A 17,694-nucleotide genomic window follows, 5' to 3' on the forward strand; every position below is an offset into this window, starting at 1 on the left:
ATGGTTTGGCGTGGTCCGGCATGGCATGGCTTGGTGCAGCACAGCATGGTGCTGCATGCCTCTCCGTGGCATGGCCAAGCACGGCACAGGATGGCCCCTTCTCCCTCCCTTCTCCTGGATCCCTGCATTCCCTGGCCCCATGCCTGGACTGGGACTGGGTAAAGGGAATTCTGGCAGGGCCCAGGCTCGGCTGGGGGCCCTCTGGAGGGTGCCATGGGGGAAGTGGAGGAGCCAAGCCAGGGACAAGGCATCAGTAGGACACACCTTTATTTCCATGTCTCTTTGCCATAACATGGCAAATCCCCACTGCCCGCCCCGCAAGCCCTTGGTCCAGAGTGGTTTGGTGGCCGCGACTCCTCAGCCGTCCCATGCAGGGACACCAGCGCGGCGTGGGGCCAGTGGCCCTGACTCGGACACGGCCGGCGAGTCGCTGGTTCGTGCCTGGGTGAAGACGCGGTTGCGGGTGCTGAAGAGGGTCCCACAGCCGTGGCTCCGGGGGGCGTAGGGCCTGCGGTGGCAGTGGAGTGAGCAGAGGGGGGCCCTGAAGACCTCCTGGAAGCCCCGCCGGAAGTTCTCGTTGAAGTAGCCGTAGATGATGGGGTTGGCACTGCTGTTGAAGAAGGCCAGCCAGTGGGCAAAGGGGTAGATGTAGACGGCGAGCAGGCGGAGCTGGCCCTCGCTCAGCCGCCCGTAGTCCGTCAGCAGCATCAGCGTCCAGAGGGGCAGCCAGGAGATGGTGAAGAAGAGGGCAACGATGATGAGCATGTTGATGACCTTGGCCTTCCTCCGGGAGATCCTTCTCCCCTCCGGCTCCTCTCCACCGTGGGCAGGCGCCACCGACTTGAAGAGCTTGAAGGCGATGCGGGCATACATGATGACGATGAGGGCGAGGGGAGCCACGTAGATGTGGGAGAAGAGGACAGTGGTGTAGATCCTCCTCATCCCCGTCTCGGGCCAGGCCTCCCAACAGGAGTAGAGAGGGTAGGAGTTGTTGTAGGTGTCCACCATGAAGTGGTGCTCCTCCCTGGTGACCGTCAGGGTGATGGCAGCGGGGCACATGATGAGCAGGGCCAGCACCCAGATAATGGTGATGGTCAGCAGGGCTTTCCTCGGCGTCAGCTTCTGCTGGAAGGGGTGTACGATGCAGCGAAACCTGTGGGAGGACAGATGGTGGTGGCTTTGGGCACCTGGTGGGACATCCCTGGGGGAGGAGGGTAGCCAGGACCTGGGGGTGGGAATGGAGGGTGAGGTGGGTTGCTCTTTACACGTGGCTTTTGGTGGCAGAGATAGGTTGGGGTGTCTCCAGCTTTGGTGTTTTCAGCCCCGTGTGGGGAAGGACACCTTGCTGGAATGCTCCATGGACAGCTCTGTGGTCCTCCTGGAGAGCTGTGACAGGCTCCTGACATTCCCAGGAGCTTTCCCACAATGGAGACCACACAGGACACCTGGACCTGCTGGAGGTGGCTTGGTCCCCACGTCCCCACATTCCCATGCCAACGTACCTCTCCACAGCGATGGCCACCAGCGTGAAAACGGAGGCGGAGACAGACATGCCCTGCACCAGGCCGCTCATTTTGCACATGGTGTTGTCAAAGGGCCAACCTGTGAGGGGACACCGCGGAGGCTGTAGGTGCCTCTGGCTCACCCAGCCACTTACAGATGTCCCCATCCGCTGTGTGGTTGCTGGGGGATGCTAAATCCTGCCCTAACAGAGGGCTTGTATGGAGATAGCCTTTAGCAGCACGGATCATTGGAGAAGAACCCCAAAACTGGGGTGCACATTACACTTATAAACTCAAGGAACATGGTGGCTGTCATTTTTCCTACCACCTTTGGGATCCTCAGTCAGGACTTTCATCTTGTTCCTTGACCCCAATACTAAGGCAATAAATAAATCACACCCCATAATCAATAAAGACAAACCCTGCCCTATGGCCTGGCTGCTGCTGCAGCTGAACCCACCCAGCTCCCTTATCTTTGGAAAGGTCAAAAGACAGAGCTGAGCCAGCACGGGAGAAGGTGGATGCAGGAAGAGTAGGAGTTCTTTTCAGTGTTGCTTGGTGAAGAATGGCTGAACTTCAAACAAATACGCAAATGCAGCATTAGGGTCAAACTTATTTTGCCACAAATGGCCAAAACTTCAAAAAACCAAAAGAGGATGTTTCCCACTCGTGTAGAGGACACTTTCTCTCCATTCCTTGTGTCTCGCCCCTTCCTCTGTCCTGCTCACCTGTGATGAGGTTGTCCACCAGGGTGGTGGGCATGCAGAAGATGCCCACCAGCAGGTCACTGATGGCCAGATTGAAGAGGAACATGTTGGTGACTGTGCGCATCTGGCGGTTCTTCACCACAACGAAGCACACCAGGACATTGCCGATCACGCACATGAGGAAGATGAAGGTGTAGGCCAGGATGAACATGAAGGCCACGGGGGAGGAATGCTGGTAGTACGCCAGGAAGGTGTAGTTCTCCCTCAGGAGGTGGCTGGTGCTGGAGTTGAGCCACCAGGTGCCATTGGAAGGGCCTGGGGAAGGGAAGGCAGGAAAATGAAGCCAGGAGAGAATAAAGCAATTATTGCCTCCATTTCTTAATGCCTCCAGAGGTGGGTTTTCGTGTTTATTCCAGTGCCCAGGCTGGCTGGGACATGTCCTGCTGGACTCATCACAGTGCCCCAGCAAGTTTCCTCCTCTTTGGGTTACACAGCTCAAGGATCTGCAGCACCTCGGCTGAATTATTATTTTACATCATTATTATTTGATACCATTGATGTCATTATTATTTGATATCATTATTATTTGTATCATTCTTTTGATGAGGAATTAGAGCAACCCAGAAGACACCCTGATCTCATGGGCCTTTTTTAGGGGTGGTGCAAGGAAAACAAATCCACACCCCGACACTGCACTGCTCCGACCGTATGGGAACTGTATCCGTGTGGTCCCAGTCACGGCTGGCCTGGGAGCATCCCTGCCCCCGGGTTCTCCTTGTGCTTCCAAGGTTTACAGTTCAATATTCAGCAAGATCTTATTCTCCCTGGCAAAGCCGCAATAACCAAGGGAAAGGGGCTGGGGCAGAGGACACCCTCCCCTCCCGTCTGAAGCGATAATTATAATTCTGATCATTATCTGGGAGCTTCTGGTGGAGGCGCGGGGCTGGCATTTTGTCACTACGGGTTTAACGGGGAGCTGGTCTCTGCAGCTCCCACCCTCGGGCTTCCCCAGCCTTGCGCAGGCAGGGATGCGGGAGGATGCCGGGCGTGGGCAGGAGCTGCCTGCAGCGGTGACGGGACTGGCTCCGGGAGAATCCAGGCTGCAGTGTTGAGGCAAGGAAAGGCACATTTTGGCTTTAAGGCTCAGCCCAAGAGCCTGCAGGCCAGCTCTACGCTGAGACAGCCCTTCCACGGCGCGGTGTGATGGGCAGCTGGAGCATCCCCCTATCCCTGTGCCGATGCCCGTGCTCAGCTTGCCAGCCAAGATGCTTTTCCCAGCCACTGGGACCACCGGCTTCCTCAGGGTTCCAGCAGGCAGGAGGGCCCTATCCAACCCCTAATACCCCAGTTCTGGGTGCAGGATTTGGGCAACACATTTCCAGTGGGGCTTCAGAAAGGCGCTGGGGGGGGGCTGCAGCTGACACAGGAGAAGGAGCTTCTTGGAGAGTCAAGGGAGTAGCGGGATCGAGGGGGCAAGAGTCTCCAGATAGTCGGTATCAAATGCATGAACCAGCTTTGTAAGCAGGAGCAATAACAAAGACTGCAATGAGATTGCCCGAAACCTGTGATATTAAGCCTAAAACTTTGCTGGACTTTACCTTTTGGGGCTGCAGTGCAGCATGAGCAGGAGGTGGGCATCCTATGGAATTGGAGGTGGTTTTAAAAGCAAGCTGGAAGATGGGGAAAGGAACATAAGGGGCTGCTGAGCACCCGGGTTGGTGCTGGATGGATGAACGAGTGGATAGATGGATGAATGGGTGGAGGAACGGATGGATCGATGCAGGCGTCCTCAGCTCAGCACTGACATCTCGGACGTGGCGACAAGGGGAAGGGGGACCGGACGGGGGGCGATGGATCACCTGCCTCCCTGCCTGGCTGTGGGAAGCCACCGCAGGGAGAGGCTGGTCTGATGGAATAGGGGGCTGGGATGAGGGGCGCATAGCTTTTTTGGGGGATAAAATAGATCAGGTCTTGGCACTCACCTCCGCCGGCCCGACCCGGCTCCAGGGGCTGCATCGCTGCATGCGGGGGCTACCGCCGGAGGCGATCTGCTGCCCGGGGAGGGGGCGCAGTTCGCCCCCGTCCCTCCCTCCGTCCCTCCCGCCCGGTCCGGAGCCCGGTGCCGCCGCCGCGGTGCCGCCGCGCCGGTTGCGGCTGCTCGCCGGCTGCAGCGGAGAAGGGGAGGGGGCGCGGGGGGGAACAGCCTCCTATCGCCATGGCTACTGGGGGACCCGCACGCAGCCCCCCGCGGCTGAGGCAGCGCGGGGGCGGGCAGCCAAGGGGGGCAAGGAGAGGGAGGGAGCCGGTTCTCTCCCTGGGGGGGGTCGCGGTCTGTGTCCCCTCGCTGCCGCCGAGGTCCCCACACTGATGCTGGCAGCTGATGGCCGGTGTCCCCAGCAGTGCCCCTGTCCATCCCGGGGGGGAAAATACGCCAGGAGCCTCAAGACAAGTGGGGAGATCCCCCATCCCTCAACCCACACACGGAGAAAAGCAGCATGATGTTTAGGGATGCTGGTCCTGGCTCCAGGCCGCTCCACTCAACTCCGGCGTTCCCAACATCTCTTACCATAATCTTTTACGAGAGTTTGGCAAGTCTAGGAGTAAAATATTTACAGGATTAACCATTCCTGGCTGTCCTCAGCCAGCACACACCTTTGGGAAGTGTTTGTCCCTTAAATACCCGAGGGAACAAACAAGGGAGATGTTTAAACAAGGCATTTTGCGATAACACCTGGAGTTTCTCCCAGGAGGTTTTTTTTTGCAGCAGCAGCCAGCTGCTAAGGGGCATGGGTGTGCTTGGAAGTGTCCTCCCTGCCACCGAGAAGCCATTGTCTCCAGGACACTTCTTTGTGGGAAGGGAATCAGCACAACTTGAGGACCCAGAGCACCTGAGAGGTGGGCACACACTTCTGGGGACAGCCACGGGGTGAGCAGAGTGTGGGCACCCACTGGCATTGGATTGCTTTGATTTCCACGGTGAAAAAAAACTGAAGGGAAAAAAATTCCTTTGAAAACAAGGATTTTTCCAGGGAAATACTCCTTGAGTCTGGGCAGAATCCAGGTGGAGGCTGCAGTGAGCAGCTTTGCGAAGGGGCTGCTTTAAGGACAAGACTGGTAATTCGAATTTAATCAGATACAAACCCCCCGAAGTAACAGGAAAGCATTTAATCAGGCACTTGGCACACCACGTCAGCAATTCCAGGGAGAGCCCTTACAGCCGCAGGGGTGTTCTCCACCATCCCAGCTGCTCGCCATCACTGCCCAGGTGGGAGGGTGAACATCCAGCTCCCTCTGCAACTTCACCCACACCTCCCACCACAAGTGTTGCAGCTCCTCCGCATCCCCAAAACACATAAGCAGGAGATTCCTTGGGTCGGGATCGGGCAGAGCCATCCCTTCACGGGGGAGCCCCACTGCTTGCTTTTAATTTAGGAAAAATGAGGCACTCGCTCGGGTTTGGGACCTGCTGGCTGCAGCTTTGGGGCAGAAACAGGGGCGTAGCGGGGACTGACCTAAGCCAAACCACTCTCGTGGGCAGTCACCCCTTGGGACAGCTCGGGCAGCCCGGGATCCTGTCAGGCTTTAGGGATGGGCTCCTCTGGAGACAGCAGCAGGTCAAAGGGAACGAGGGGCCGGACCAGCAGCCGCACCTCGGGGCCGACAGGGTTCGCCCGCAGGTTGAGGCTCCGCAGGGATGCCATGGAGGCCAATTGATCCGTCGGCACCTCTGGAAAAGAGCACGGAGGTGAGAATCCATCCTGGAGGGGAGGAAGGGATGAAAGCTGCACTTGATGGACAGCCTGCAGCAAACCCTGCTCCTGCTGGTCTGCAGGCTTTGATCAAAACAGAAGCACAGTGAAATATTAATTTGTTCAACTACTCAGGCAAATGGTTATCAGTTGGACTCGATCATCTTAGAGGTCTTTTCCAACCTAAATGATCCTGTGATTCTATGGAAAGTGTTGGCAAGGTGCAAACACCGAGATATCCGATGTGGGCGCTGCCCTCCAGTTCTCCCAGTCCTAATAAAACCCCTGCTGGGACCCTAAACTGGGATTCAAAGACTTATTCCCTGATTTTATTCCTGGTGTTGCAATGCCCAGGAGCCCTCTCCAAGCTAACAGGAGGGCACGTGGTCTTTGCCCTCGTTGGATAGGCTGCAAAATGGCTCCCAGCCATCAACAGGCACCCTTCTATTTTGCAATTTCCATGAATTGGGTGTTGTCCTTTAGAAAACATTACATTTACAAACTCTGCGTTAAAGAAAAGGCGCAGGTCTCCTGGATGGTCCCAATGTGAATCCACTGAGAGCAGAGGAATGAGACTGATATGAAAACATAACCATCAAGCTCATTAAAAGGCGATAGATTTAGCTTTTTTGCTACAATTCACAATATTTTGGGCTTGCAAAGCCCATCTGTCTGATTTATAAAAACCAATTTCTTTTTAATTTGGCCACCAAAATGACAAGAGCCTTTTATATCCCAGCTCCTGTTTCTTCTGCCAGCACCTGGAGCAGAATCGTGGTGTTGTAATTATATCTGGTAGATGATTATGTGATTTTTAAACCATGAAACTTATTTTATGCTGGAAAAAGACTCAAACACTCTGACGCCTTTGTTTTTTTGCTCTTTCTTTTCCAGAAAATGGTGCTATTTTCCATACACAAATTCCCTAGGAGTGCATCTCTCCTCAGGCAGAGCTTCGCATGAATTTTTTTAATAACTCTTCTTCATGGTAGATTTGTTCATTGCCATTCCCCTGTGTCATTTTGCTTTTTTTTTTTTTCCCCTTGATGCACATTTTTTTTTCATAGGTCTTCCTATTTAATCATCTTCTAATGCAGCGGAGAATAAGAAGTTTAATCATCCTCTCATGCAGCATGATAAAGTAAAAAGTGCTTTCGCTCATTTTGCTTAACTTAGGGAGTTAAGGAAAGTATTTTAGGGACCAAGACCTTCCCAGGCTGGGAACAGCTCAGCTCTGCACCTTAATTCCAGGTAAGGAGCAGTGATTCGCCCCTGGCATGAAGGGACAGGCAGGGCACACAGTGCAGCCTGTAGCTGTAGGGTTGTGCCATGGGAGCCACAAATTCCTCTAAAGACAACCCAAAGCATCACTTGCTGCCTTCCCAGTGGATGAGGCACTTGCATCTGAGCCTTCAACTGGCTTCACCAGTTGAGCAAAAAACAGGGAGGGAAAAGGCATTTACATAATTAAAGCAGGATGTGACAATAAGCAAGTGACACCATCATGGAATGGTCTGGGCTGGAAGGGACCCTCAAGCTCATCCAGTTCCACCCCCTGGATGGAGGCAGAGACACCTTCCACTATCCCAGGTTGCTCCAAGCCCCATCCAACCTGGCTTTGGACACTTCCAGGGATCCACAGCTTCTCTGTGCCAGTGCCTCATCACCCTCACAGGGAAGAATTTTTTCCCAATATCCCATCTAACCGTACTCTCAGTTTGAAATCACTCCCCTTTGTCCCATCTCGACATTCTCAGGACGACAATAACCAGAGTTGCCCCCAGCAGTGACCTCCCCAGCCTTGGCAGCAGCCTCAACAACATCCCTATTAAACCATTAATCAAGCAATAAGGGGAAGAGAAGCTGAAGCTCCAGGCACCAAAACATCCCCATGGATCTGGGAGCTTAAAAAGCTCGTTTGATATCACTCTAATAATCAGGGAAAGAGTTAAAAGCTCTGACAGTAATATACACATAATTACAGTCCAGGGTTAAGAGCTTATTTAGGTGAAAAGGGTGGCTTGTGGCACCGAATGTCTCCTTTCACAGAGCCCACAGGCTCCAGGCAGGCACTAATTAATCTGCCTTTTACTCCTGTTTCCCTTTGGAAAACATTACCTACTGCCTCCAGTTCAACATGTCTTAGCAGGTCACTCAGCCCTTTTTCAGCAGGAGCTTTTAAATCGGGTTTGCAGCCCTGGCAGGAGCCTCTCCAGCATCCCTGGGATGGCAGAGGAGGACAGGCAGGACCAGCACTGGCCCAGGACCACAAACCAGGGGATCTGAGACCTTATAAACACGAGTTCACGTGCAGGGGAGCCTGGAATCTATTTGGGAAGGGCTGGCAGGAGCAATGTGATTGCCCAGGATTTTGTTTCCTTGGAAAAATGGGCTGAAACCCTCTGGCTTTCTGGTCTCTACCTTTTCCCTTTCCAGAAAATGTGTAAAATAAGCTCATGTCACCTATTTCTGCAGCCAGACAGCATCGTGTGCACTACTCAGACATATCCTTACAACATTTTAGCTTGAAATTGTTAAATTTCACTCTGTTTTCACTTTCCCCACATCTGGAGGACACCTCCCAGCCGAGGGAAGCCTGGTGGCAGGTGACCAACCCTGGCAGCCAAGTTCTCAAGCCACCCCCTCTGCCAGGATCAATCTGGCTGGGTGCAACCCTGTGTGCAGCCTTTCCTCTCTGCATTTTAGCAGGGAAAGAGGCACCAAAAAGCTACACTCCCTCCTTGCAGCGTCCTGCTTGCACAAAACGAGTGGGAAAAATGCTCTTTGGAGACCACGTCGGATTGAAATCAGCCATTTCAACTCAAAAAGTGATAGAGAGAATTAAAAGTGAGACAGCTCTCTCTGGGAGGTGGGAGAGAAAAAGGGGGTGAGGAAAGGCCGTGTCTTTCTCTGGCTCCTATGGAAGCAGTTTTTAATCCCAGTGCTTCTATGGGCACAGCCAGGGAGCAGCTGATGTGAGGCTGTTTATAAAACTCATGTTGCAGGGAGCAGCTTTCCCAGAGCAGCTGAAGCAATCCCAGATAAAACAGCAACATTGAGTGGGCTCCGATATTCTCCTCCCTGGGGATCCGTGGGGGCTGTGAGATGCTCCAGCCTGGGCTCTTTGAAAGCTGCATCCTAAATAAATCCCCTTTTATCTGTGTACAGCAGCTGCCCCTTTTGCCCAGCTTTTGGAGACTCCAAAGGCTTCAGCTTTTGCACATGAAAGATTTTCGTCCCGCTGCAGGGTTGAGGGATGAGCGTCTCTTGCCATTCCTTTAATTTAATTTTTAGGGGATTTTGTAGTGTTAAACAGCTCCTGTTTGCTCTGGGAAATGTCCAGGTGGGCTCGTGTCCTTGCTCAGCTTGGCAGCAAACATCCCAGCCCAGCATTCCTGGGGCCAGGTTCTGCAATCAGCTCTGGTATTTTAATGAAATCTGGAGATTTTGGGTCACCCCAGCTGGAGGTGCTTTTAAGAGCTCCACCCCAGCGTGGTGAGCAGGGCAGCTCGAATGGGGCTCGACTCCCACTGTGCCTGCAAAAGCTTTTCCCTGGGAGGCGGTGGAAACACCAGGAAAGGCAAGTGGCTAACCAGGCTCTGACTCTTTAGCATCACCCCCCGGCTGATGCTAAATCACCTTTTTCCAGTGGGAAAAGGTCCTTCTCACCTGCGATCTCGTTCTCTTCCAGGTCAATGGTCTCCAGGGCGGGGACGGTGGCCAAGGGCTCCGGGAAGCGCCGGAACCTGTTGCGGGAGAGGTTGATGTCCCGGAGGTGCAGCAGGGAGGTGATTTCCTCGGGCAGGCGGTGCAGGTAATTGCCTGCCAGGTTGAGCTCTGGGAAGAGAGAAGGGAGGTGGTGGGATGCCGGGGAAAAGATGGGAAAATAACTAATGCACGGCTTGATTTACAGCCTCTGTCCCCCGTGGACTGCCAGCTCCCTTAGTGGGATTCCAGCTCCAAAAATTGGGCTCTTTTTCTGCTGTTTTCCGTGATTACCATTGTAGTTTTGCCTGCTGGGAATACCACTTTTAGGAGTCATGTTTTTGTTGCTTGCCTCAGGCTCTGCTAATGAAATTGGGCAGTCTTTTGCAAGCAGGGTCTGTAAAAAATAAGGAATATTTCCTCATAAAGTCAGTGCAATTACCTCCCCGATGGACATTTGTCATGGCTCTCTTCATTCATGTGCCTGAACCCCTTCTGAGGGATAAACAGTGGTGGGTCTTATATGTGAAAAATATCTGTTCTCCACAGTTTACCCGTCTGTGATGCCCCAGAAATGAGCTGTGGGGCCAGGAGCAGCACTCCTGGGAACAAAACCCAAATCCCCCTGTCCCAGTGCCCTTCTCCAGTGGCACAGGGCTTTCTGCACTATAAATACACACACAAGCTGCCCCGCCCCTGCTAATACCTGGTATTTATAGGTCCTGCCTTATTCAGCCTGTCCCCAGCCCTGGGGCATCTGTCCCTGCTGAGACCCAGCACATTCATCACCAGAGTGATTGCTTCACTGGTGGAGCAAAGCCCTTGCTGGGGAACAAGGCCATTTTTTCCCCTTCAGGGCCTGTTGTGCTGTCTAGAAAATGAAAATTGATTTCCTTTGCTCGATGAGTTTCCTTTCCCTCGCCTAGGGGTGTTCTCACAGATGGTGCTCCGGCTCCAGAACAAGGGAAGCCTCCCCAGGCACCCACCATGGTGGCATTTGTGTGGTACGTTGTAGCAACAAAATTGATTTTAGAAGCTGCCAGAGCATCCCCAGCACTGTCCCCGGTGTCCAATACTGTGGTACTGGATGCTCTGGGTGCTTGCATGGCCATTTTTTAGCAGATTAGCCTCTGGCTGCTTTCTCTGGGCTCCACAGGGAGGTGTCCCCGTGGTGCTGATGATCGTTCCCCTCTCCTGCAGTGATTAACTCTCGTTGATGTCTCAGATGAGGACTAATTGGCCAGCACAGCCTGGATTGCCCCGTCTCTGCCATGCCCCGTTATCCCCAGGCTGCCTTTCCTGTTCCCCTCCATCCCCAGCCCCATCCTTGGAGGGAGCTGGAGGGCGATGGGTGACCCCGGAGCAGCCTGATACCAGTTTGGGAGGGCGGGTGAGAGCAGAACCAGTGTCCTCTTCCTTCAAGGGGCAGAAAGTATAAGGAAAAATGGATTTTTTGGGTCTGAACTAATGCTTGTAATGGGGTGTGAGCTCAGGGGAGACTCTCAGGTGCTTTGCCCCCCCTGCAGCAACCCGGAGGTTCCTTGAGTGTCCCAGAGGACTGGAAGTGGCTGTCCCTTACCTGTCAGCTGGCTGAAGGTGGTGACGAATCGGCTGGTGATGGACTTGAGCTCGTTGTTGGCCAGGGAGATGCGATGGATCCCCTCGGTGACGCTCCTCATGGCTTTGTAGATTCCAACTGGGAAAGCCATCAGTTTGCAGTTGGCCAGATCTGCGCACAGAGAGAGCCAGGCACCTCATAGTGCATCCAGCTGGGATGGAGCCATGGATCTCCCTGGTTTTCCACCTCTTCATCCTCGATTTGCCCGTCTGAGTGCTGTGCCCTGTGTGCTCCTCTCCATTACGGGGATCTTGGCAGTCACCTCCACAAATTTTGAGTTTGAATCCCATCAGGAATGCCAAGGCTGTTCTGACTTAGGTGTTCAGCCCTAAATCACATTGCAATGACTTCCAGGCTGCACCGTCCTTTCGGAAGCCCCCAGCCAGCCTGCCCATGTCTAATAACTTCAGTCATCCTGCTCCCCTGAGTCCCTAATTCCCTGGGGATAGCTGAGCAGAGCAGGGATGCTTCTTCCACCACTGATGGGGATGGAGCAGGGATTTCCCTGGGCGTGCTCCTGGCTGGACTTCTCCTGGCTTTCTGGTCATGGGTGGTTGTCCCATGGCAAGCAGTGGGGAGGGGAAAAAGATTTGGTTGTGCTTCTCAGCTCATGGCCTTTTGGCTTTGTCCTGAGTTGTTTCTGTTTCCCCTCCCAGGAGACGTCAGGGGTGGAAGCCCTGTGTCCCAGCCCCAGGATGGGCTCTGCTTCCTGCCCCCTCCCCAAAGCCACTGTGGGGGCTGATGGAGCGAGCTCCATCCTCCCACGTTTCTCTCAGGAGGATGTGGAGAGCCTGAGCCATGAAGCTCCAGCTCCTGGCAAACACTGATTTATATCCCAGGGCTGGGAGTCCAGCGGGAATAAAAATGAGTGGTTTTCATCTTTCTCCTTTGATGAACTGCGCCACACTCTCAGATATCAGCTGGAAATGGGGAAACTGGGGAAAACACAAATCTGACAAGGCGACATGGGGAAAAATCTGCTCCTGCCACTGCTTGCAAGGAGGGACATATCCCATGGGACTATGTGTGAACCTGCTCTAACTCTGGGGGCCCGAGGGCCCTTTGGGGGAGCCTTTCCCTTCTCCAGAGCCGCGGGGAGGGAACGCCGACAGCTTTTTTTAGACCGTGGCAGTGAAAAATAGAGCCCTGCTCCCGGATACCCGATCCTTGTCCGGGCCCCGAGCGGGAGCCGGGACGGGGCGCCGGGCTTACCCAGGGAATCCGCTTTGTTCTCCACCGTGTCGTTCACCTTCCTGGCCACCCGGGCGACTGCCTCGCCCATCCTCTTGTGCATGCGGGCGGCCGGTCCCGCCGGGAATGCGCTTCGGGCTGGGGGATCCAGGGCTGGAGGGAGAAACCAGCCACTCTGGCCTCTGGGAGAGGGATGCTAAAAATAACCGGCGGGATCAGTGTTCCCAGGGGAGGGAGGGAGGCTGTGCTGGGGCTGGCATGTCCCTCAGGGGCGAGATTCCCATCTTTCCAGGATGGTACTTTTGGGGTATGTAGATGAATCCTATTCCCTGGCTTGGAATATGGGGATGTATCTCCTTTCCTGGTATGGGATTTGGGGATTCATCTCCTTCCTTGGTTTGGGAAATGGGGATGCATCGCTTTTCCTGGTCTGAGATATTTAGATGCATCCCCTTTCCTGGTATTGGATATGCCATTTTCCTGGTTTGGGATACGGGCATGCGTCTCTTTTCCTTGTGCGGGACGTGGGGATGCATGCCCTTTCCTGGTTTGGCATGAGGGGATGCAACCCGTTTCCTTATTTGGGATATAAGGATCCATGCCCTTTTCCTGGTTTGGAATATGGAGATGAATGCTATTCCCTGGAATGGGATATGGGTATCCATCCCCTTTCCTGGTGTGGGACACGGGGATGCGTCCCCTCTCCTGATACGGGATTTGGGGATGCACCCCATTTCCTTGTTTGGGATTTGGGGATGCATCCCCTTTCCTGGTTCGGGATATGTTGATCCATTCCTTTTCCCGGTGACTTTATTCAGCTCTAACAAAAGAGCTGTCTAGCCAAAACAATCCCGTACAGGACGGAACGGCAAAACACCGCCTCCCGCACCCCCTTCCCCCCCAAGAAAATAAAGCACCTGTCTTCCCACGCCGGGAGTCGAACCCGGGCCGCCTGGGTGAAAACCAGGAATCCTCACCGCTAGACCACGTGGGAGGCGCGGAGGAGCTCGCGCGGCGCCGCGCCTGCCCCCTGCCGGCGGCGGTGAGGGGGCGGTGAGGGGGGCGGGGCGGGGCCGCTCCGCCCGCGCCGCTCGGCGGGGACAAAGCGCGGGGCCGAGCGGGGCCATGTCGTCCGCAGGCGGCCGCCAGCCCAGCCAGAGCCGGGCCATCCCCACCCGCACCGTCACGCTCAGCGACGCCGCGCAGCTCCCCGCCGACTACTGCACCACCCCCGGCGGGACGCTCTTCTCCACCACACCGGGAGGTAAAAGCGCCGCGCCCGCCGGGGCCTCCGGGGGAGCGCGCCCGGGCCAGCCCGCGCCGGGAACGCCGCGTGTCGCGGGAGCGCCGTGCCTATCGCGCCTATATCCCGCCTATATGTCGCTGATATATAGCGTCTGCCGCCTGTTCTCCTCGAAGCACACGCGTGGAGATGGGTTTATTGTTTTTCCGGGACGTACCGGGAGCGCAGAGGGTCCCGGCGGGGTGGCAGCTGGATCCCGGGACGGGGTGGCAGGAAGTTCCCGGTGGGACCCGGGCACCGGGGACAGATCCCCGCCCCGGCACCGCGGGGTCGTGACGTGCCTCGTCCGTGTGCAGGGGAGAGAGACGCGTGGTATTTCGGGGTGCCACATCCATCGGCATCCCCGGGACGCGTTCCCACCCCTGCCGTGAGTTTGCCAGGTCTCTGCGGCGGGACAGCGTTGAGCGCCCCGGGACAGCCGGGACCCAGCTGCCGCCGGCGTGTTTGGCCAGCGCCGAATTATCGCCTGTCGTGCCCAGATAAGAGCGGGCAGAGCGGCGGCGCACTCCCACCAGCCCTCCCCGCCGATCCCTGGCGGAGAACCTTGGCCGGGGCGCCCGTCCCGCCGGGAAACTCCTTCAGCAAACAAGCGCTGCCGAACCGGATTCCCCCACTCTCTTCCCGTCCTCCCCCCAGGCACCCGGATCATCTACGACCGCAAGTTCCTGCTGGACCGCCGCAACTCCCCCATGGCCAAGACCCCGCCTTGTCACCTCCCCAATATTCCCGGCGTCACCAGCCCCGGCGAGGCCGGCGAGGAGACCAAAGCGGACGCCAACAGCTTGAACCACCAGGAGGGCAAGCCATCCATGGGTAAGGGACCCCCGGGGTGGGGCAGGGCGGATTTGGGGTGGAGGAGAAGCCTCCTAACGCTGCTCTCCTTGCCTCTTGCCAGGGGACGACGCTCAGTTCGAGATGGATATCTGAGTGGGAACCACGGAGAGGCAGCGACTCCCCAGACCTGTGCACCCCCCATTCGGCTTAGCAGGATCCGTCCCGGCAAGGCGGAGGTGGCAGCGGTCCCCACCAGTGTCTCCTTCCCCGCCTGTCTCCTCCCCCTCTTTTTTTGGGGGGAGTGCAGCTCTGTCTTCTCCCCTTTTGCGGGTGACTGGTCCCAGCATGTGCCGGACGGAGCATCCCTTCTGGATCCGGCCCTGTTCCTCCTCTTCCTCCCGCCAGCAGCCTGATCTCCACCAGGCTTCTTTTTAAAGCATCCCTTTGCCTCTTCTGCTGCCCCAAAATTCCCCTCTTGTTACCCAAACCACCCACTGCCAGCAGCTTGGTGTTCTGGAGCTGCGTCACCCCTTCTCCTGGAAAATTTGGGCAGCCTGTCAGGAGGAGGGGGAAACACCACTCCTAAAACCGTGCGCCTGCTCGTGCCCCAGGGGAGGGTATTTTTTGGGTTCCCCTGGGTTGTGCTGGCATTCAGTGGAGGACAACGCTGGGAGCCCATTTCCTTCAGTGCTCCAGGGGTCCGATGTAGTCCCTGATGGCATCAGCCAGCGTGCCCACATCCCTCCTACCCAGACTTTTTCCATCTTGGCCCTCCAGCCAGGGGCTGTGTCCCCAACCCACCAGCCAGGACTCACAGCAATGTAGCCATATGTTATAAAACCCCCTTGCTTTTATTTTTTTGGTACTAAAAAGGGGCACTTTACCCTCAACGACTCCTTCCGGGCTGGGGCCAAGTGTCTCTGGGGAAGTGCTTGTAGTGCTCGGGTTTTTTTTACCCCCCGGCCCTTTAAAATGTGAATCCCACAGGGGGGAGATCCCTCTGGCGCCGTTGGATGTCTCAGGAATCACTGGGTGTCCCTGGGGGCTGTGGGGGCTCGCCAGACACCACAGGGATGGGGCGCTCTGCTCTCAGGGTGCTGCCATCGATGCCATCCTCTGCTTAAGTTTTCAGGATGGGATTTCTCCCATCCGCAGCATGCTGTCGTGGATAAGGCATTTCCACGTTAACCTCCCCTTTGCCAGCCTGGCATGGCATGGCTGTCTTGAGCCTCCCCTGGAGATGGGATTTATTTTTCCCGCTCCCTCCATGCGAGTCTCGCCCTGACAAGCAGCGCTGGGCAAGGCCGTGCGTGGCCGCAGTGGTGCTGGGCTGCACCCCCTAACCCCACCAGCCCCCCCAGTTTCGATTTTTTACTGCCTGTTGGGAGCCATCACCAGCTCCACAACCTTCTCAAGTGCCATTTTATCAGCCCCCACCTGAGTGCCTGCTCCATCCATCCTCCCTCCCCTGCTGGGGTCGCCTCTCACCTCGGTACCCAACCCTGGGGACCCGTGCTAGGGAGAGGGACATCCCACAGGCTTTGTGCACTTTCCATCCCGTAATTTATTTCTCTAGGTGTGTTTGGCACGGGGCAGCGCTGGTGGTGAGCTCCCATCTTCCAGCTGCTTTTCTCACAAGGAGGGGGGTGGGAGAGGAAAAAGCTTTGGGGGTGGGAGAGGAAAAAGCAAAAGCACAACCCCAGGGAATGGGTTGTCTTTCCCATCCTTTCCCTCGCGTGGGAGGCGAGGTGAACGCGTAGCCCGGCCGCCGTAGGCGCACGAGTGAGTGAGTGCAAGTAGAAATATGTATATGCGTGTGGGTGGGTGGTGATAAGACACACACAAATATATATATTATATATAAATAAATATATTTTCCTTGGAGCGAAGATCCTAGGAAGTCGGTTAGGCCCTCGGATTGAGGGAGGGGCAGGGGCAGGGTGCAAGGATATCCTTGGCAGAGCGGGGACAGCCACCGTGGATGCAGGGACCTGGCGCCCTCAGCACAGCTGCTCGTTTTGGGAAACCTGCTCTGCAAGCCAAAAATAATTAGACAATATCCAAGGACAATGTGACTTAATGGACAGGAGCCGGAGGGAAACCTTTTTATTTTTTCCATTTATTTTTTTTCTCTAAACACCCCCTTTCACAACCTCCTTTTGTCTCCGTTCCCCATCCTAACGACTTTCTCCCGGTTCTCTTTTGTAAGTGGGCTCGGGGTTGAGCAGGGAGGGAGTGCCTGGCCTCGCCAGGGCGTTCCTCTGCTAGTCAAGGGATCCATTTGGGATTTCTGTTGTTTTTTACCGTCTCTTCAAGCAGGTGTTTGGGAGGAGAAAAGCTCTCGCCGGTGGTTGCTGTTACAGTGAGATCAATAAATATCTTGGTTCTACTAAGTCGAGGTGATTTGGACTATGATTCGGGGGGTGGGGACAATTTTCCCTTCCCTTTGGAGGAAACTCCCTTCATGGGCCGTCCCCCAGTCACGCCCAGAGAGCAGGGAAAGGTCAAACCCCGAACCAGCAGCTGAGGGTTTAATTGCAAAATATCACACGCAGAGGAACCTGGTTTTCCCGTAGGTCTCCCATGTGCAAAACTGCCCCAAACTGATCATTTGTCCTCTCTCTAGTGGCTGCCTCATCCCTGGAAGTGTTCAAGGCCAGGTTGGATGGGACTTGGAGCAGCCTGGTCTAGTGGGAGGTGTCCACCAAGCTGGCCTTGAACCCTTCAGGGATGGGACACCATTAATATATGTTAATAAATAACACTAATATATTTTTAGATTTTTTAAAACCAGGTCAGTCTCTTTTATACCATCCACTCTAATTGGGGAGGGGTCTGAGCAGCAAAAGCCTTTTCCTCCACTAGGGTGCTGAGGGATGGCAGCAGTGGGATGTCCCCTCCCTCTGGCTGCAGAGGGTGCCCCCAAATTTTTGTGGGTGCCTCAGCAAACCACCAGCATCACTTCTTAGGGATGCATCCCTTGAGGACACCTCTGTGTGTGAAATACCACAGTGGCACATCACATTCCCAAAGCATTCAGATCCCAGGGGCGAAGCTGGGAGGGCGTCTCCAAGGGTTTGGGGGGCCTCTTGGTGCACCCTGCCTCGGCTGCACTCGGAGTGGTCCTGCCATGACCTCCCGTGGA

At 55.5% G+C, this 17,694-nt stretch overlaps 3 protein-coding genes across 4 annotated transcripts; 1 reads left to right on the forward strand and 2 right to left on the reverse strand.

Moving 5' to 3' along the window:
* Nucleotides 1–357: 357 nt before the first annotated feature.
* Nucleotides 358–4,225, reverse strand: NPFFR1 (neuropeptide FF receptor 1; the record flags this gene model as incomplete). The annotated part of the gene is made up of 4 exons (XM_082285908.1): nucleotides 358–1,153; nucleotides 1,503–1,602; nucleotides 2,231–2,524; nucleotides 4,192–4,225. 4 exons carry the CDS (start codon nucleotides 4,223–4,225, stop codon nucleotides 358–360), a joined length of 1,224 nt encoding a protein of 407 aa, XP_082142034.1.
* A 1,134-nt stretch (nucleotides 4,226–5,359) lies between these two features.
* On the reverse strand, nucleotides 5,360–12,653 carry LRRC20 (leucine rich repeat containing 20). 2 transcript variants are annotated; one of them, XM_082286673.1, is made up of 4 exons: nucleotides 12,494–12,653; nucleotides 11,243–11,392; nucleotides 9,628–9,795; nucleotides 5,360–5,936 (listed from the first exon to the last, which is right to left on the reverse strand). In XM_082286673.1, exons 1-4 carry the CDS (start codon nucleotides 12,573–12,575, stop codon nucleotides 5,785–5,787), a joined length of 552 nt encoding a protein of 183 aa, XP_082142799.1. In that variant the 5' UTR covers nucleotides 12,576–12,653; the 3' UTR covers nucleotides 5,360–5,784. The 2 variants fall into 2 exon arrangements, with proteins under 2 accessions (XP_082142799.1, XP_082142800.1); XM_082286674.1 differs by having other exon boundaries at nucleotides 5,360–5,967.
* Nucleotides 12,654–13,560: 907 nt separating this feature from the next.
* Nucleotides 13,561–16,942, forward strand: EIF4EBP2 (eukaryotic translation initiation factor 4E binding protein 2). Its single transcript, XM_082286668.1, has 3 exons — nucleotides 13,561–13,736; nucleotides 14,412–14,588; nucleotides 14,671–16,942. Exons 1-3 carry the CDS (start codon nucleotides 13,598–13,600, stop codon nucleotides 14,700–14,702), a joined length of 348 nt encoding a protein of 115 aa, XP_082142794.1. The 5' UTR covers nucleotides 13,561–13,597; the 3' UTR covers nucleotides 14,703–16,942.
* The last annotated feature ends 752 nt before the right edge of the window (nucleotides 16,943–17,694 follow it).

Source organism: Coloeus monedula, assembly GCF_965178545.1.
Source record: "Coloeus monedula genome assembly, chromosome: 8".
Classification (NCBI taxonomy): Eukaryota; Metazoa; Chordata; class Aves; order Passeriformes; family Corvidae; genus Coloeus; species Coloeus monedula.